General features: G+C 49.0%; 1 protein-coding gene across 1 annotated transcript in view; it reads left to right on the top strand.

The window, feature by feature from the left end:
* The window catches only part of LOC308155303 (putative E3 ubiquitin-protein ligase HERC1), a gene marked incomplete at its 5' end in the record, with an annotated part of 59,266 nt that extends 39,343 nt beyond the window's left edge, over positions 1–19,923 (top strand). Inside the window, 31 exons of the mRNA XM_080528602.1 lie at positions 379–556; positions 2,216–2,474; positions 3,093–3,327; positions 3,863–4,134; positions 4,731–4,858; positions 5,066–5,190; positions 5,679–5,900; positions 6,330–6,457; positions 7,094–7,293; positions 7,818–7,932; positions 8,083–8,214; positions 8,439–8,540; positions 8,855–9,028; positions 9,567–9,851; positions 10,050–10,115; positions 10,553–10,678; positions 11,261–11,399; positions 11,817–11,998; positions 12,336–12,491; positions 12,779–12,901; positions 13,043–13,145; positions 14,484–14,653; positions 15,132–15,270; positions 15,522–15,691; positions 16,209–16,378; positions 16,869–17,034; positions 17,304–17,380; positions 17,741–17,993; positions 18,263–18,415; positions 18,543–18,848; positions 19,445–19,923. Coding sequence (XP_080384728.1) covers positions 379–556; positions 2,216–2,474; positions 3,093–3,327; positions 3,863–4,134; positions 4,731–4,858; positions 5,066–5,190; positions 5,679–5,900; positions 6,330–6,457; positions 7,094–7,293; positions 7,818–7,932; positions 8,083–8,214; positions 8,439–8,540; positions 8,855–9,028; positions 9,567–9,851; positions 10,050–10,115; positions 10,553–10,678; positions 11,261–11,399; positions 11,817–11,998; positions 12,336–12,491; positions 12,779–12,901; positions 13,043–13,145; positions 14,484–14,653; positions 15,132–15,270; positions 15,522–15,691; positions 16,209–16,378; positions 16,869–17,034; positions 17,304–17,380; positions 17,741–17,993; positions 18,263–18,415; positions 18,543–18,848; positions 19,445–19,630 — 5,240 coding nt within the window. The 3' untranslated portion in view covers positions 19,631–19,923. The remainder of the gene's footprint in view (positions 1–378; positions 557–2,215; positions 2,475–3,092; positions 3,328–3,862; positions 4,135–4,730; positions 4,859–5,065; positions 5,191–5,678; positions 5,901–6,329; positions 6,458–7,093; positions 7,294–7,817; positions 7,933–8,082; positions 8,215–8,438; positions 8,541–8,854; positions 9,029–9,566; positions 9,852–10,049; positions 10,116–10,552; positions 10,679–11,260; positions 11,400–11,816; positions 11,999–12,335; positions 12,492–12,778; positions 12,902–13,042; positions 13,146–14,483; positions 14,654–15,131; positions 15,271–15,521; positions 15,692–16,208; positions 16,379–16,868; positions 17,035–17,303; positions 17,381–17,740; positions 17,994–18,262; positions 18,416–18,542; positions 18,849–19,444) is intronic.
* Positions 19,924–20,298: the final 375 nt, after the last annotated feature.

Raw genomic sequence — 20,298 nt, 5'->3', positions numbered from 1 at the left:
AAGTAGGCCTACACAGGTTTTCAGTGTCAATGCAGCTGTTTTATTATCTCTTGAGTCTCTGAACTGTAGAATGTCTGCCTAATAACATTTGAACATGAACATGACTTTTCTTAAAAGGACATAACTTGGAAAACAAAAAAACTGACAGATAAAATAAATAATTCCTCTTTAGAAAAATAGGCATCTTACATTTAACATCTAATCATCTCCCTAGTATCATTTGAATAAATTACAATACTCCTTTTCAAAAGGGAATAAGCTCGAACCAAATATAGAATTTAACTGGCGCATAAAATACATCACTTCTGTACCCCAGTAGAGAGCTGTGAAACGACACACCTTGAGTATCTATATTGAATGGGTGTTTTTTTTGCACAGGGGTGGTCAGCACCGAACACAAGGGCTCCATCTCGGGACCCCTGAGTTTGGGGGAGCAGGCTGCTTCGCTGCGGGACCCCCAGGACAGACTGCAGGCTCTGAGGAGGGTGACCTCCACCGCCCAGATCCTTCTAGCCTATAGCATGGTCATGAGGGCACTCTCACAAACCTCCTCCAGGTAACACTCTAGCTACCTCTCCTCTCCTCTCCTCATTACCTATATTTCAGCATTCCATTTCTTTTCTTTTTTTTTTAAATTGTTTTTCAGATTTTATCCCTTTTTCACCCAATTTGGTAGCCAATTGAACCCAACCTAGCATCCAATTATCCCCTGCCTATTGCGAAGGATCCGCCGCACGACCCCGTGGCCGGCAGTCCCAGAAGAGGCCGCCAGGCAGACTAGCTGACTGGCTCCTCGAGCCCAGCACCTGTTATTCCGGCACCCCGGGGGCGTTGTTGCGCGACGGATCCTTGTCCGGAAATACTCCTATACCGCCCTCGGGAGCGGCCGCCCAATATGCCGCTCCCCGTGTGTGCCCCAGCCATATCCGGATCTGGCGAGCTGGGATACGATCCCAGTCCCCGGTGGGCAGCTTGCACTAGTGGCCAGTGCTTAGACCGCTACACCACCGCGGGGCACAGCATTCCATTTCTTACTTTGAACTTAAAGGGATAGTTCACTCTAAAATCACATGTCTGTGATATTAACCACATACCTTAGCTCTAGCTTGAGACACCAAGACACTTTTAAAATCATTATCCTGGTTATTTAACAACATTCACGTCCACATTTTCCAATATAATGGTCAAGTGGATGGGGTCCACTTTTAGGCCACTATTTCCAGACAATTATTGAAAATATACATTTTTGCTAGTTATCCCCTCTGGTGTCCCAATCCTCCCCCAGGCGATTATAGCCATCCACCCCCCCCAAGCTAGCTGAACATGCGTATTTGCTACTGGGATCTACAGAATTGACTTCACCAACAGAGTTAATCCCTGATTCATTTTAATGGCTGTCAGAATGTACAGTTACGTTTCACTGCTTCCAACGGAATCTTTAATTTGGTCACAGACCAGTGAGTCACAGGAGTCATGCTATTATTATATTGAGACAGGCCAAATGTGACACAGCCCAATGAAAAGGGCTACCTGTAGGCGAAATCATTTTTCAGTTTTTTACATGTGCTTAAACTACAGATTGTAAGCTTTCAAATGATGCATCATACATTGAAATCGGAAACAAATTGAAGACGACATGAGTATTTGAAAGTTGCTACACCGGAAATCACTAAGCACAGAAAATCCCCATCAAAGATAACGAATCCCCATCAAACAACAAGAAACGAAGTCATTGTGTTATAGATTACACTTATTTAATGAACGTAAAACTGTTCGGAAAAATAACGAGTGGGTACTTCACATCTTCGAGTTGAATGTTAGCTAAAAAAACGAAAATCTGAAAAAAAAAAAAAAAACTTTAAAGACGAATTTGACGTCTTTCTCATTTCCGAGAGGTGTCCAGAAACACCAGGAGCAGTCACAAATGCCAGGCTATCTCTCTACTTAAGTTTCCGCCATGTTCTCTGGCAAGGTAGCCATTTAAATCGTTATGGATCATTTGTCAAAGTTAATACCTCTGTTGTAGTAGGCTGTCCATTGGCTGTCCATTGTCCTGTGGTATTTCCACCTGCGTGGTCCTCAATTTGCAGGGGTTATTAGTCCATAGCTATAACACCCTCATTTCCCTCTATACCCTCATGTATTATTTCTCTCTCTCCACAAACACATACTGTGCAGTGCACTATTGACTCTTTTCTCTCCCTCTCTCCTGCAGTGCCTCAGTGTGTAGTCAGTCTGGAGGAAGTCTGGAAGCTCTGGGCCTGGCTGATATCCGTATCCTGGTGCGTCTGATGTGCCTGGCGGCTGCTGGCAGGGTGCACACCAGTGTTGACCAGCAGGGGGCGGCGGCGGGCAGCAGGGGGGCCAGCGAGCGCAGCGGCTCAGCATTCCTGTCTTTCCTCAGCTCAGCCATCGGAAGCCTGGTGTCCCACAGTCCCACTGCCTACCGAGAGCTGGTGGACATCTGTACTCAGGTGACTGACTGACTGTCTGTCTGTCTGTCTGTCTAACCGTCTGTCTGACTCTTTATCTGTCTGTCTGTCAAACCTTCTGTCTGACTCTTTATCTATCTGTCTGTCTGTTTTTTTTTTCTCCCCCTGGGGAAGACAGATAACTGAACAGAAAACATAGGAGGACGTAACAGTATGTAAACCATGAAGGCCACGTTTATGATGTCTTTTATACAGCCATATCGACTGACTTGGGCTTCAGGCCCTAACTGGGTGATAGGCCAGACTTTTACTATGCCATAAAAATGGGTCTGCGTTTGCTTGGTGCCTAATGGATCAAAACTTTTGTCTAAAAAGCAAAAAATATGTAGGCTATCCAGTCAGTAGGCCTACAGTTATGTATTTAAAAAAAAATCGGTATCGGTTGATCTTGAGGAAAAAAAATCGGGATCGGTATCGGCCCCAAAAATCCAAATCGGAGCATCCCTATCTGTCTGTCTGTCTAACCGTCTGCCTGACTCTTTATCTGTCTGTCTGCTGGACTGCTGGTTATGTAGCCATCCTGTAGTGTTACGTATGTAATGTACTACATTACCCATTATTAAACCAACCCTTCCCTCAACCTCCCTCCCTCCCGTGTAGGATTTGATGGCGGCGGCCACGGGGGTCAACATTGGCGCCGCCAGCGACCCCCAACAGAGGGCTCGTCTCACCACCAGTCAGAAGGCCGCGCCGCAGTCTTCCGGGAGCGACTTCCGGGAGCTGACGCCCCCCACCTTCTTGGTCACCCAGAGTCTGGTGTCCCTGCTGACGGAGAAGGGCGTCCGCTACCGCTACACCCCCGACAGGAGCGGAGAGCAGCACGCCGAGGCTCGAGGTGAGACTGTTACTATGAACGAAAGGCCTTAGAATTAATGAATAAAGGTATTCATTCATTCATTCATTCATTCATACATTCATTATAGAGGACATGGATTAGCCAGATCAGCAGGCTGGTGGAGGTAGCAATCGGAGGACGCGCTCATTGTAATGCACGGAACGGATTGAGGAAGGATATCAAACACGCTCCATGCATTACAATGAGCCCTTCCTCCGAATTTCTACCTCCACCAACCTCCTCTGGCCTAGGGGGGGGGGATGGAAGGGATGGCGTTCAGATAGAAATAGACCACGTAGAGCAAATGATCCTCTTGGTCAGGTAGAATCTCATGACGTCAGTTCTAGATGTTACATAACCGTCTTGCAACCTTCAGAACCTCTCACCATCCTGAATCTGAACACATAACAGAGACACCTGATCGGTCCAGCCTGATGACCTCTATACGCTCCTCTGGTTGGTGACCTCTATACGCTCCTCTGGTTGGTCCAGCCTGATGACCTCTGACCTCTATACGCTCCTCTGGTTGGTTCAGATGCAGGAAGCCCCCCGGCGGCGGCGGCGGTTCCTCCTCCCTCCCAGGCGGTGGCAGCGAGGGTGGGGCCTCTGGAGCTGGCCAACGCCCTGGCAGCGTGCGCCCTCTCGGCCCGGCTGACCAGTAAGCACCGGCAGTGGGCCGCCCAGCAGCTGGTCCAGGCCCTGGCGGCGTCGGAGCGGGACAACCCCATCCGGCCCCAGACCTACAGCGACATGGCCGGGGACCTGCACAAATGTGCTCTCAAGAAGCTGGAGGGGCACCACGGCAGGGTACACCACCGCCGCCACCACCACCACCATTCACATATATTATAATAAATATATATGTTACGGTACATGTGGGAATACGGTACATGTGGGAAAACTAGGGTTAGGGTCAGGTGCTAGGGTGACTTGGTACATGCTGGCATGTCTAACCCTAACCCTACCCTTAACCCTAGCACCCTAGCACCTAACCCTAACCATAGTTTTCCCACATGTACCGTATTCCCACATGTACCGTAACATATATATATATTATAATAAATATTATTATTATTGTTAACTCACTAACTGCCAAGGAATTCTGTGAACACTCACCATCTAGAGTGCCGAGTGTTTTATGTGGTATTTACCTAGCAACAACACTTGGCTACATGATGAGGCATGGTTGGTGAATAAAGTCACCCGTAGCACTCTAGAATGTTGACTATTTTGGTGAATTTATTCACCCTGGGTAGTGAATGAATTAATAACGAAATAATAACTTTGTTTGAGTATATCTTTGTCACGACGTGTAGGTTGTATTGATCGATGCTAATATCGGTTAGCCTGTATGCTAATGTTTTACCTGTGTGTTGTTGTTGTTGTTGTGGTTGTGGTTTTAGGTGACAAACTGTTCGTGGAACAGTGAACAGGGTCTTCTGGCCACTGGAGCCCAGGATGGGACTGTCAGGCTGTGGGACGTCACCCAGAACACAGCTGACCTGCAGTGCACACACTCCTGCAGCATTAGGTGAGGACACACACACACACACACACACACAGGGTTAGGGTTAGGACACACAGTCACCAGACACTAGGTTCAAGTAGTAAGAAAACAGCCAAATCAGCTCTGATGTTCTGACATGTGTGGTCCTGATTGGATATGGACTAATGACCCTCCTTCTTTTCTCCCTGCTTCTCTCCTCTTTTTTTCTCTCCTCTCCTCTCCTCCTCCCAGCGAGGACAGACAGAGTTCAGAGAGTGGCGGTGGGGCTCACCTGGTGTCCCCTGTGTACTGGAGCTCCGGGGGGAACCTCCTGGCAGCCTTCCAGAACAAGCTCATCAACATCTGGGCCGTCAACGGTGGGTGTAGTCCCTCTAACCTCCGCCTCCAGCCCCCTAGACCTCCGGACCTTCATACTCACTGAGCTGTAGGACAGTGAAGCTCTCTCAAGCGTTTTGTAGAAACAGCCTTGTGTGTAGTTCAGCGGGTTAAGAACTTTATTGTCCGTCTGGTACAATGGGAATGTGACTTTGTTCTGTTCTCAAGTTCAATCGCTCCTACATGCACGTGTGTACACACACACACACACACACGCGCACACACACACACACACACTCACACGTAACATGTTGTGCTACACACACATACACACACACACACACGTTCTGCTACACACCACACACACACACACACGTAACATGTTCTGCTACACACACACACACACATACACACACACACGTTCTGCTACACGTACACACATATGCGTACACACTCTCTCGCAGAGAACCATACCACATTATGCTGATTCAGTCATATCACATGTTCCCCTGCCTTCCACTGGTTTTAGGGTCCGAAGGTCAAGTGGAGGCCCAGCCCTCCTGGGTGACCTCCCTGTCCTGGGTGCAGACCTCCACTCCCTTCCCCAGCCAGGGGGACTCGTCCTGCAGGGACGGCCCTGGCACGGACCACCTGCTGGTGGGGCGCCTCGACGGCTCCCTCTGCTGGCTGCAGGTCACAGAGGACCTCCACATAGAGAGCACCGCGCTGACGCACTGCCACAGGAAAGAGTGTAAGTCGTTCATGTGGAACTCTGGGTTTTTATTTAAATTATTTATAAACATGGCAGTTTAGGAATGCAAGAACTGAATTGATGGAACATATTTCCAGGGACGCTTTAGTTCTGAGGTGGAAGTGGCTATGGTGAATTCACATAGGATGGCAAGCAAGCTCAATGAATTATGGGACTTTGAGTTCTTTGGGTGCACAGACTAACTATGCAGAGATCCTAGTATTTGACATGGACTAATGACTAAAATCATCAAATAATAACAAATATTTTACTCAGTCAATTCACGCCACTAACGCCAGGTTTGAATCGTTGTTATTCCAGGCTTATATGCCCTTTGTGCAGCCTGAGGATGAAGTTACGATGTGAATGGTACTGTATGTGATATGTGATCTGTCCAGATGTGGTTAACACTCTCGGTCACCCCCCCAGCTCCTCAGTGCATCGCCTGGCACAGTGTTGACAAGCCCTTTGCTGTGGGCTACCCCGATGGCAAGATCCTACTGGGAACCACCAACACCTACGACACGGACCCCCCCCTCCTCCTCGCTGCCTTCCCTGTAAGTCAGCGACCACCCTACCTACCTACCACCCTACCTACCTACCTACCACCCTACCTACCACCCTACCTACCTACCTTCCACCCTACCACCCTACCTTACCTACCTACCTTCCACCCTACCTACCACCCTACCTACCTACCTTCCACCCTACCTACCTACTTACCTACCTACCTACCTACCTACCTACCACCTTACCTACCTACCTACCACCCTACCTACCTACCTACCTACCACCCTACCTACCGACACCTCCTACGTTCACCTGTATTCTGCTGTTAGTCAACAACCTCCTGCTGTACCTACAGGTTCACGTACATTGACTGCATGTTGTAGTCGTCTCGCAAACTAGGAAAACACTACTACACCAAATCAGTTCTTTGACTGAGACTGCACTACAACGAAAAGCCAGCATTAAATGCATTCCAAGTGTTCAAATGTCCAACTGACGAGATATGTTTTGGAAACTCCTTTGGGGGTCCAAACCGCACGCTATGAATATGAGTGAGTTATTACGTCCTCCTCACACATCACCCCTCTTCCCTACCCTCCCTCCCTTTCTGCCTCCCTCTCTGCCTTCCACCCTCCGTCTTTGCCTCTCTCTCTCTCCCTCCCAACCACCCTCCCTCCCTCCAGGAGAGCATCAGTGCCCTGAGGTGGGACCCCACGGGCCACCTGCTGCTGTCCACCGGGCGCTCGGAGGTGGTGAAGATCTGGGGCCGGGCGGGGGGTACCTGGATCACCCTCCACTCCCTCTTCCACACAGGCACCGTCAACACGGCCGAGTGGTGCCCGCTGCCCGGAAGAGGACCCGAACCCAGGCTCCTGTTGGCAGTGTGAGTATAGTTAGGGCATCATACTGGGCACCAGAGGGTGCCACTAACACACACACACACACACACACACAAACAAAGAAAGAAGAACACTGTTCGAACAAAGCCCGATACGTTGGACCATTAGTATGCAGGGTTCTCCCCAACAGCGTGGTGCCAGATTGCATTATCAAAAAACCCACTCGTGCTTTATACTTGTCAATTGAATTCACTGAGGAACTTTGTAACACTTTTGCTTGGTAATCGAAGGTAGTGACTATCTCCACTAAATACATAGTTTCATTTGCCTTAACATTTGCCTTAAAATGTTTACAGCATGGCACAGAGGCACTCTTACATTCTTTCGGGAGAACCCTGCCTGTCCATTCATAAGGTTGTGGATTATTTTCAGTGGTTACTTGACTGAATTAATATGATGATACATCATAAATCATCATGATTGATATGGTTATCTTTTAGTTGATCGTAGGAAGTCATTTCTATTATGGCCCTAATAAATATGTTTTATATTATTTCTTTCATTTTAGGGGGTGCCAAAATGGTCTCCTGTATGTCTGGACGCTGCCACAAGGGGGCACTAGTGTATCGGTCCCCAACTTCCTGAGCGGTACATCCAGCCAAGAGAAGAGCAGTAACATCAAGGTCAGTCGCTCTGCCCTGCCGGTTCTCTATTCTTCAGGTTTCCTTCTTATTAGCTTTATGTTTCTTCTCTTCTTCTATGACTGCTGAGGAACATTGAGTTTGTTCCCTGTCTTGATGTGTTCTTGTTTGTCTGCGTTGGTGGCTCCCCAGCGTGGCAGTGCCAAGTGTGTGTTCCAGCTGAGCGGGCACATCACAGCAGTGAAGACCTTGTCCTTCTGCCCCGATGGCCTGGCCCTGGTGTCTGGAGGGATAGGAGGACTACTCAACATCTGGTCCCTGCAGGTGAGACCACCAGAAACCTCTTCTTCTTCCTTTTTCTCTCTTCGCTTCACTTCTCCTCTCCTTTTTCTCTTTTCACTTCTCTTCTCCTCTCTGCTTCTTTTCTCTCTGATTTTATCTCCTCTCCCCTCCTTTTTTCTCCTCTCTGCTCCTCTCCTCTCTGTCTGAATATGATCACATAACAACCGTGTTCTAATCTACTCTGGACCACCCCCCCCTCTCTGTAGGATGGTTCAGTCCTCCAAACCGTGGTGACAGGCCTGGGCTCAGTGGTCAGTACCACTTGGGTACCAAACGTGGGGGTGGCCGCATGCTCGGGGAGATCAAAGGTCAGTTCAGCCATTGCTTTCTGTACTCAACCGTTTTAGCTCACTAACTGCCAAAGCAATCCGGAACACTCACCCCCTGGAGTGCTTTTATGTTTTATGTGGTATTTACCTGGTAACAATATGTTGACTCACTACAAAATGAAGCATCATAATCTATACATTTTTGGTGAATAAAGTCACCCTTGGAACTTGGAAGAATGTTGACAATTTGGGCGACTATTCAGACTTTTCGGAAGAAAAAGACCCCTGTTCTTCTGAGGGATACACATGAAGAGTGTCTGAAGTGCGTGTGATGTGTTTTATCTTCTCCACAGGATGTCCTTCTGATCCGGTGCCCGTCAGACTGGATCTCTCAGAACCACGTGCTGGCCTCCTGCCGCACCGTCCTCCGGACCCAGGGCATCCTGGGCCTGAACCGGGCCCCCTGCATGGCCGTGTTCCTGGAGAGGCTCCCCATCCTCCTGCAAGAGCAGTACAGCTACGAGAGGGTTAGCATGGCACTGTCTTCCTAATATAGCTATGAGAGGATTCGCCTTAGCTTTATAGGGCTATTAGTGGGTTAGCACTCAACTGTCTTACTTGTAGCTATTAGAAAGTTGGCTACAACCTGTCTCCCAAAGTATATTTATGGAAAAGTTAGCATTAGCTTCATGAAGCCATTATAAGATAGGCATCAACCTGTCTTCCAAAGTATGTCTATGAAAGGGTTAACATTAGCTGTATGAAGCTATTAGAAGGTTGACATCAAGGTATAGCTATGAGAGGATTAGCATGGAGGGTTAGCACAGATTCTGATCTCCTGTCTTGCTTTCCACTCAGACATGCCAATTTACAGTGAGCCTCCCAACTCTCACAAGGCAAGGTTAATGGGTCCGAAGGGAAATCAGCTCACAGAGGCGCTAACACAGTGGTTTTCCACCTCATTGGCCACTGAGGTCTAAACTGTGTGTGTGTGTGTGTGTGTGTGCGTCTGCGTCTGTCTCTCTCTGTGTGTGCGCATTCGTGCGTATCTTATTGGTCCTCCAGAGTCACGTCACCGCGGGCGACCAGCTGGTCCACAGTGCCTTCCTCCAGAGCCTGGCCTCTCTGACGGTGGGCTTGTCTCTGGAGCAGCACCTGTGTCGCGCCCCCCGACCCCCCCACCACACCAGTGCCGACACATACTCCTGCCCCAGTGAGTGGAGCTGGCTAGCCACTTTCGCCACCACCGTCAAAAGCGCAGAGGCGATCTCAAGAGGAACAGTCTTCCCAGAATCCTTCACTGTCCCCGAATTCCAGCAAGCGGGGGCTGCCGAGATCTCCAAACCCCTGGTGAGGGCGTGGACACACACACACACACACACTAACACCTTTATAGAATGGAACAGCCTACTTTTTTTTTCTTTTCACAAATAAAATCTTTGAAATGTTTAGCTTTTCTAGTTTTTGGCATTTTCTTAAACTGTTCTGATTCTCTTTGAAGGATGATGTTCAGGAAGTTGACGTTTTTTCTCTCTTTCTTTCTCTCAGGACAACAGCAAATGGAGTTTCATGATGGATGAACAGCTCATGTTGTGGGCCACCACCAAGCCTGAGGTAAGACTGTCTCTCTCTGCGAGTCTGTCTGTCTGTAATCCTGCTCCTCTGTCTGTCTGTCTGCCCTCCGTCTGTCTGTAAGCCATATCTTCTCTCTCAGTCATGTCCTGTGTCACGCAATGATGTAAAAACCTTGGCTAGTGCATGAGAACGACTGAAGTGTGCGAAAACTACACCCAACCGATCAACGCGAGCCAATGTTAAAAATATGCCAAATGCCTGGGAAAACTGCAGCCCCACCCATGTCCAGCAACCTTTACTGTTATCATGTTTCCATTGTTCAGTATTATAATAAATGTTCATGTGGGCCTTTTCCAAAGACCACTGTAATGACCTCACGTCTGATGGGGCCATAATAGTTTTCCTGTAAGCAATAATTTATGTTGTGTTCGGGTGTTGGATAAGCTGTGTGTCTAACCTCTGACTGTACCGTGCAGGACTGGCAGCAAGGCGGGAAGAGCGAGGTGTTTCTGTGGGGCAACGGGCGACACGGACAGCTGGCAGACGCGGGCACCAACCTCATGGTGCCCACCCTGGCCCCTTGTCTGTGCCAGACACAACAGGTATGGTACCTGCCCCGTATGGAGACTATACAGTCTCTTCATAACGAGCCTCGTCTTAAAACCACAATCCACAAATCCGTTTAAACGATAAAGCACTTTGAATTGCCTCTGTTGCATGAAATGTGCTATATAAATAAGCTTGCCTTGCCTCGCCTTTAAGTGTTTAACTCACTAACTTTTCAGAACAACTCTACTACCTAGTGGTAGTGCCAAGAATTGTACGTGGTATTTACCTAGCTACAATGCTTTGATTGACTATAAAAAGAAGCATAATCATTATGCATTTTTGGTGAACAGTCACCCTCGGCACTCCTAGAATGTTGAAGATGTCGAGCGCTTTGAGTTGCATTTCATGTACGAAAGGCGATATAAATAAAGCTTTACTTACTTACGATTTGGGTGACACTAAGTTAGAGCCACAATCTGAAACTTTTACCGTGACAATTGTTTTTCCGAAACGGTTTGAGGCAGCACTTGAAGGCAGACACAGAATGAAAGTTACAGCTCGTGGCTTGTAAGTGACTTCAACAATTGCTAGTTTTGCAGTGTCTTCGACAACTCCTCCTCATATGCTCTCCTCAGGTTGTGTGTGGGCAGAACTGTACGTTCCTGGTGCAGGCCAACGGTACGGTGCTAGCCGTGGGCGAGGGAAGCTACGGGAGGCTGGGCCAGGGCAACTCTGACGACCTCTACGCCCCCACCGTCATCTCAGCTCTGCAAGGTAACCTCGGCCTGCTGGTGGTTAATGCAATGAGGAGGATGTGTTTTATGCGCTCCAGCAAAATATAGAATTGAATATTGATTCTATTAATACTCAAGGGTTTGAGAACTCAGAACCAGCTACGGTAGGCAATTTCTTTCTCAGAGGGAATAAATAAACGTCAATAAATAAAGAAAAAGGAATAAAGTAAAAAGGAAATGTCAAGCACATTGGCTTTCTTGCTCCTTCACTTTTATGTGAAGTACACAATTAGAACAGAACCCGAGCTAGCTCATCACAAGATGGCTTCAGTTATGTTTATATTTTGTGCTTTGTGACATATATACTTTCATAGTGTATATGAAAATCACTTGTTGATGCCGTTCCACGTATATCGGAACGCCATCGTATGATTGGTTGACCCCTGACCCCCAACAGGCTATGTGGTGACCCAACTGGTGACGTCGTGCGGCTCGGACGGCCACTCCCTGGCCCTGACGGAGACGGGCGAGGTGTTCAGCTGGGGCGACGGCGACTACGGCAAGCTGGGCCACGGGAACAGCGAGAGACAGAGGAGGCCCAAACAGATAGAGGCCCTGCAAGGGGAAGAGGTGGTACAGGTAAAGAGCCCAGCATTCCATTCCATGCATCACATCATTATGTACATGCATAATGATGTGATAGCCTAAAAGAGGCTATATCAAAGAGGTATGTGCAATGTGAAATAATAATAATAATGTGCAAAAGTAGTATTGTAAACAGCAATAATGCAAAGGTTAAAGTGAGTGCCCTTAGGCTTGTTCTGTTTCAAAAGTGATCACATTTGGAATGCCACCATTTCTTAATGTTCCTATGCCCCAGAGGACTCCATGTGACTTAGGTATTGGCTTTATGGACGGTGCATTGTTTTGTTTGTTTTTTTAACTTGGTTAAATTCTGTTCTCCCTGACATGAAAGCTTGCCTGTGGGTTCAAGCACTCGGCCGTGGTCACGGCAGACGGAAAACTCTTCACCTTCGGGAGCGGAGACTCAGGCCGGCTGGGTCAAAGGTCAACCTCCAACAAGATGCTCCCCGAAAGAGTGGTGGCATTGGAGGGCTATCACATAAGCCAGGTACTATAAGAGTTGGTTGTAACCAGGTAAGATGACCTTAGTTCAGATGGTAAGTTAGCTCTGCATGGTCATCGTATTATGATTCGATTATTATGATTCCATTTAAGGCTAGACACTCTATTAAAGGGACAGCCCACTCCAAAACCAAAGTTTGAGAGAGGTTTTTGGATTTATAGCTGATGGCAAACATTGGGGTCTCATTGACATTTTGACCGTATTTTTTGGTCTGACCATTTCGGACAAATTACTTATCTCTTTTCTTTTTTTTCCTCCTCCGTTCTTTGCAGGTTTCCTGTGGCATCAATCACACTCTGGTGCTCTCCTCTGATGGTATGAGTGTCTGGGCGTTTGGGGACGGGGACTACGGTAAACTAGGGACGGGTCCCTGCACTGTCAAGTGTTACCCTCAGGTACGACATTCCTCTGATGCGTTTACTCTGTCACATTACTATACACACCAATGTTTTTAACTTGTTAAAAATGCTAATCATATATATTTGATATATCATTTAAACATTTGATGTGCTATATTCATATACTGTATTTAACAGAAAGTGGAGCAGCTCTGTAACAAGGGAGTGAAGAAGGTCGGCTGTGGGACTCAGTTCTCTGTTGTCCTGGCCAACGATGGACATGTTTACACCTTTGGACAAGGTATGTCAACGTTCATATAACAGGGGAATAGCACGACAAGTTTCAAGTTTATTGTGGATATTGTGGCTGGGATCTTTGATGATCCTCCGGGCTTTGCTAACACACTGGTTATCGTATATATCCTGGATGGAGGGAAGCTTACGTCCAGTGATGCGCTCGGCTGTCCGCACCACCCTCTGTAGCCCTCTCTGTTGAGGGCAGTGCAGTTGCCATGCCAGGCGGTAATGCACCCAGTCAGTATACTCTCGGTTGTGCCTCTGTAGAAGGCCCGCAGGGACTTTGACCCCATGCCAAACCTCTTCAACAGCCTGAGGTCAAAGAGGCGCTGCTGTGCCTTTTTCCACCACCTGTTTGGTATGCACGTCCCAGGTGAGGTCATCAGAGATATGGACACAGAGGAACTTAAAACTGCTGACCCTCTCTACGGCTGCCCCGTTGATGGTGATGGGGTCCTGTTCCCGACCTTTCCTCCCGAAGTCCACCACCAGCATCTTGGTGTTATCTCAGTCTCATACACACTAGTATGAGGAAGAACATACCCCAGTCTCATACACACTAGTATGAGGTAGAACTTACCCCAGTCTCATACACACTTGTGTGAGGTAGAACATACCCCAGTCTCATCAGCACAAAAAGTTTCAGGTTTTATAAGAGCTGAGGTCGACAGAGAGCAGAGGTCGACGTCTTACGGAGAGGCGTTTATTGATGATACATAGAGTTGATGATGTTAACAGCTAGCATGTTTTTTCCTCTCTCTCTCTTTCTCTCTCTCTCTCTCTCACTCTTGAGATTCTCCCTGTCCCAACTTATACCAGAGACTCTTGGATTGCGACCTTGGGGGTGTCCTAGGTTGCTATGGTAACCAGTCCCCTGACCCTCCCTCCCCCGACTAATATCTGATGTTCTCAGAACATTTAGTCTGTGTTGTGTTTTTATGGACTACTAGGTGGAAGGGCGTAGGCAGAGAGGCTAACACATAATACAATAATAGAATGTTGTACAATTCCAGTGTTTGCCTTGTACATTTGTTTTGTTCAGAATGAACTGGAGAAAAGAAGGCCACTACTGTGTGTGCATCTCAGCATTTTATTGATCTAGACTTATTTTAATAGATAGTCAAGACAAATCAAAATAGATTCTTAAATGCTACAGCAGCTACAAACAGTATTCAAATAAAAAAATATATCCCTACCGATGTCCAGGTCATTATTTGTTGTGTATCAAATGTAGTTACCCGAATTTAAAACCTTGTCCTGTCACGCCAATAAGACTCAATAAGACTCCAATCACACCGTCGCTCCTTCCACCCCCTGTCTGTCTCCCTGCCTTCTCTCTCAGAGCGTTTGATTGGCCTGCCAGACTTCATGCTGAAGAACCACAACCGCCCCCAGGTCGTGCCGGCGCTGGAGGGAGTGTTTGTGGAGGACATTGCCGTGGGCTGTGAGCACGTCCTGGCTCTCTCCTCCACCGGAGATGTTTACGCCTGGGGCTGCAACTGTGAGGGACAGGTAGGAAAAGCAACACTGACTTATGTATTCTGACAGCTTTTACAGAGATGGAAGGAACTGCCACTGCTTTCTACTGAATTCACCTCCAGAGAATGACACTTTGGGGGTTTAAGAGGCCAAAGTTCTAACTCTTATAAAAGGATCGGTTCAAGTATGAGCTCTGTGATCAATGATACCTTCATCCCCGCCGATACACGACTAGACACTTTTTTGTGTCCTTATCTCGGTTATCTATCAACTTGCACTCCAACATTCAAATGAAAGTGATTCGGGTCTGCTGTTAAAATCGAAACTTGCAAGTAAAAGTGCAACCTCCCCCTGCTCCCTCTCAGAATGGTGGTTTTTATTTTCCACTGAAGTTAGTGTGTGTGTGTGTGTGTGTGTGTGTGTGTGTGTGTGTGTGTGTGTGTGTGTGTCTGTGCGTGTGCATGTGCATGTGCGTGTGCGTGTGCGTGTGCGTGCGTGTGTTGTATCCCAGCTGGGCCTGGCCCATTCCAGCCCAGTGAAGGAGCCCACCCTGGTCACTGCTCTCCAGGGGAAGAACATCAGACAGATATCTGCAGGCCGCTGCCACAGCTCCGCCTGGACCACCCCCTCTGCCACTGCTAAAGCGTCAGGTACACACACACACACACACACACACACACACACAAACACACACAGGCTCTGTGGGTATACATAAGTATCACACACACACACACACACAAACACACACACACACACACTGTGGGCATACATAAGTATCACACTCACACACACGTTCCTTTGCATGCACCAGCTTGACAAAAGAAAAGTCCTCGTTCCTGGGCTGTTGTACCGCTCTGCCTTTATCCACCACTAACCGTGTATTATTCTCCCTCCCTCCCAGGGGCCTGTGGCACCCTCCAGCTGGGCCTGCCCCAGTGTGTCCCTCCTCAGTACAACGCCCTGAAGGACTGCAGCCCTGACGTCCTTAACACCCGCCTCCGGGTGCTCTACCACTTTTCTGACCTCATGTACAAGTCCTGGAGGCTCCTCAACCTGGACCCAAGGAACCAGGTAACCATGATCCCCATAGAACCCTAACTGTAGTCCTGACCCTAGGAATCAGGTCATTATCCCCATAGAACCCTAACTGTAGTCCTGACCCTAGGAATCAGGTCATTATCCCCATAGAACCCTAACTGTAGTCCTGACCCTAGGAATCAGGTCATTATCCCCATAGAACCCTAACCTTGCATGAGTCCGCTGACCTCATGCCCATTCAGACTCAGAGGCATGTCAGGGAATGAGTCTATAACTGTTTTAATGCGTTTAAAACTATGAGGGTATTCTTCACCCTTTTTTTATACGTTTGTCATCTGCATCTGTGAGATTGTCATGGATGTGCCTATGCAACCTTTGAACTGACAGTAAGCTACTGCAACCAAAATCTCCACCCTTCTCCTGAAGGGTGTACCTATCCATTCCCCTTTTCAAATCCATAAGGTTGAGTGCACACTTCAGGAAAAGCGGATTGGAGAATTGGCAATGTTGTGACAAGACTGAGCACACATATGGTTTTCCTCCTCCACAGGTGTCGGCGTCGCGCTACAGCTCGGGGACGGCGGCCATCGTCCAGGGCCAGCTGAGGGGCCTCCTGTCCCCCAAGGTCAACACCCTGCCCCTGGTGCGCTCCATCGGCAGGACCATGACCCAGGGGAAGACCTACGGCCCACAGATCACAGTCAAGAGGATCTCCACCAGGTACACACACACACACACACACACACGACACACACCATGCACGGACACACACACTACACACACCATGCACAGACACACACACACATACACACACCATGCACGGACACACACACACACACACTACACACAACATGCACGGACACACACACACACACACCATGCACAGACACAAACACACCATGCATGGACACACACACACACACACACACACACACACACACTACTACACACACCATGCATGGACACACCCACACTACACACACCTTAAGATTAAGCTGTTTTAGCAATTGTTTCGGGGACCACTAAGGCAACTGAAAGGCAACTGAAATCAATCATATACTGTATACACAAAATTATAATAATCAAGACTTTTCGAACAAAGTCTGGTCTCCCTCTCTCGCTGATCTTTTTCGCCGTTGGAGTGATGATGAGTGATGATGATAAAAAAAAAAAACATTCAAGTTTCAACCGCTGTCCTCCGAACCCACAGGGGGCGCTCCAGCAAGCCCATCTTCGTGCAGATCGCCAAGCAGGTGGTGGGGCTGAACCCTCTGGAGCTGCGGCTGCCGTCGCGGGCCTGGAAGGTCAAGCTGGTGGGCGAGGGGGCGGACGACGCCGGAGGAGTGTTTGACGACACCATCACTGAGATGTGCCAGGTGGGCTGAGGCCTAGGATGAGTCTAGACACGCACCCCGCAGGGATATGAAGATGACTTATACTGTGTGATGATGTGCTCGTATGTCATCTCTCTCTCTCTCTCTCTCTCTCTGTCTCTGTCTCTCTCTCTCTCTCTCTCTCTCTCTCTCTCTCTCTGTCTCTCTGTCTCTGTCTCTGTCTCTGTGTCTCTCTCTCTCTCTCTCTCTCTCTCTCTCTCTCTCTCTCTCTCTCTCTCTCTCTCTCTCTCTCTCTCCCCCTCCCTCCTCAGGAGTTGCAGTCTGGGGTGGTGGACCTCCTCATTCACACCCCTAACAGCTCCACAGACGTGGGCAGCAACACTGACAGGTACTGTGTACAGCTCACTCCCAACAGCTCTGTTTCCATCGTGGGATCAATCGAATGCATTTCCTCTCGATTATTCTGGATAAGTGTGTCTTAAAAAAAATTGTGCCTCTCTCTCCGCCACACTCCATCCTTCCCCCCCTCCATCCACCAACCCCCGCATCCATCCCTCTCTCTCTCTCTCTCCCTCCCTCCATTCACCAAACCCTTCCTCCATCCCTCCCTCCCTCCTTCCACCATCCCTCCTCCCATACCTCCCTCCCTCCACCAACCCCTTCCTCCATCCCTCTCTCTCTCTCCCTCCATCCCTCCACCAACCCCTTCCTCCATCCCCCCACCCCCCCTCAACAACCCTGACGGCAGATTCCTGCTGAACCCTGCGGCCGCCTCCGAGGAGCATATGGTCCAGTTCCGCTTCCTGGGCATCCTGATGGCGGTGGCCGTCCGCACCAAGAAGCCCTTGGACCTGCACCTGGCGCCCTGGGTGTGGAAGCAGCTGTGCTGCATCCCTCTGGGAGGGCCCGACCTGGAGGAAGTAGACCTGCTGACCTACCGCTCCCTGCACGGCATCCTCCACCTGGAAAACAGCGGCATCACAGAGGACAACTTCCCTGTGGTGAGAGATGGAGGGAGGGAAGGGAGGCAAGGGAGGGAAGGGAGGGGTTGGTGGAGGGATGGATGGAGATAGAGGCTTTAGCACACAGTCACACGCTTTAGCCAAAGTAGCTACAGAATGACTTGAATCGTCATGAAGCTGCTGTGTTCCGGATGATAACCTCCTTCCTTTCTGTTCTCTCCCCATCTCTCTCTCTCCCTCCCTTCGCTCCCCCCTCTCTCTATTTCCCGATCTCCATTTTCTCACCTTCTCCCTCTCCCTCTCTCCAGATGATTCCTCTAGACTCGTTCATGGCCCACAGTGCTGACGGCAAGCTGGTGCCTGTGGTGCCGGGCGGGCACCACATCTCCCTGACCTTCTCCAACAGGACCGACTACGTGGAGAGAGCCCTGGACTACCGGCTCCACGAGATGGACAGACAGGTGCCCTAATGTCTCTTTCACACCTGATGTCATACATATGTCACTAGTACTGCATGTCGTATATAGCTGAACTCAGCGGTTCCTGTCCTGTCCTGTTACCCTGTCTGATACCGTGTGTGTCCAACAGGTGGCAGCGGTGAGGGACGGCATGTCCTCCATCATCCCCGTGCCCCTGCTCTCCCTCCTGACGGCCCGGCAGCTGGAGCAGCTGGTGTGCGGCCTGCCCGAGGTCTCCGTGGAGATGCTGAAGAAGGTGGTGCGCTACCGCGACATCACCGACAGCCACCAGCTGATTGGCTGGCTGTGGCAGAGCCTGGAGGAGTTTGCCAACGAGGAGCGCGTGCTGTTCCTGCGCTTCGTGTCGGGCCGCTCCCGCCTCCCCACCAACCCCGCCGACATCACGCAGAAGTTCCAGATCATCAAGGTCGACAGGGTAAGCACATTTTGGGTTGTTTTTAGCTCCCTTAATTCCCGAGTCAACTCCTAGCTTGGATGGGTGTAAGGAATACAGGCGAACATTTCAGTTTGCATGTCAGAGGGCAAAATGGAGCTGCTGTTATGTTTCTCACACCCTTCTCAATCCTGTCAGATCTACACTTTGGGGCGGGGGCACTGTACTGTACTGTACTGTAGGTAGGGGCTAGGGGTTGGTTTGGGATTGAGCTACAACCACGGCTAATTGTATCTAAAATAATTGGTGAAGACAGTTACGACATTACGCATGCATACTATACGTCAGTGTACAACAAATGCCTGGAAAGAAACATTAAACAGCCTTGTGAGGCACTTGGTGGCATAGCACACTACGCCACACTATGGCGTCAGCCATGTAATCCCAGGGTCCCCGGTTCGATTGCAGCCGTCAAACTATCCCATCCTTTCTGTCAATCTTTACTGTCTATCCCAATAAAGCATTTAAAATGTTGGGTGCTCTGCTCTGCTGTCCCCACTTCTGGTTCTCGTTAATACTCTGAGAAACCACCCTGTTATGTGCCCCTCCCTCTCTCCCTCCCTCCTTCCCTCCCTCAGCCCATCAACGGCCTCCCGACAGCCCAGACCTGTTTCTTCCAGCTGCGCCTGCCCCCCTACACCAGCCAGGCCATCCTGTCTGAGCGCCTCCGCTACTCCATCCACAACTGCCCCTCCATCGACATGGACAACTACATGCTGTCTCGGAACACCGAGCCGCTGGACGGGTCCGACACAGAGTACTGATGACGTAACCACACCACGCCACACCGACCTGGCCCGACGGATCCGACACATCAGAGTTCTGACGATGTAACAATGATACCCAACAATAAGGCTCCATTACTTGAAAGCACAAAGCTTGTTTGTCGTGTCGTTCTTTCTTTGCCTCCTTCTCACCATATCTTATTTTTGGGGGGCGCAATAGACCTGCTCTAGCTGAATGATTACCCAGGATGCACTGCAGAGCGCCTCTCTCACTCTCTCTCTCTCTCTTCGTAAAGTCGATTCATTTTGAGTTTTGAAGCTTTTTCTTCTTTTTTTTCCTCCAGTTTTTGCAATTTCTCACTTGTTTTCTGCATGGTATCAAATATTTCTTATAGACTTGTTTGTTAAAGAAGATCTTTTTTTTAAATGAGACGGTGCGTATTCTACTGGGACTGGGATCCGCGCTGGGGCGAAAACCTACCAAAAACATTGCCTTATGTGGCAGCAGGGTTGTATAACCTTCCTAGGGGAAATGTGACTTTCGTCTGTGCAACTATTGTACTGTATTTATGTAGAAACTATGTGAATAATAGTAGGTCATTTGTTGGCATCGTGGGCTTCGGCTGACGTAGATGCCGTGTTTATGGCAATGATACTAAGTACTGGGTGGAGCTAGACAAATGCTTGCCAGCTTTAAATCATTTTCT

The sequence above is a fragment of the Nansenia antarctica genome (assembly GCF_963989245.1).
Source record: "Nansenia antarctica genome assembly, chromosome: 4".
NCBI classification, from domain to species: domain Eukaryota; kingdom Metazoa; phylum Chordata; class Actinopteri; order Argentiniformes; family Microstomatidae; genus Nansenia; species Nansenia antarctica.
Note: the sequence above shows the minus strand (reverse complement) of the source record. Positions and strands in the feature narration are given on the sequence as shown.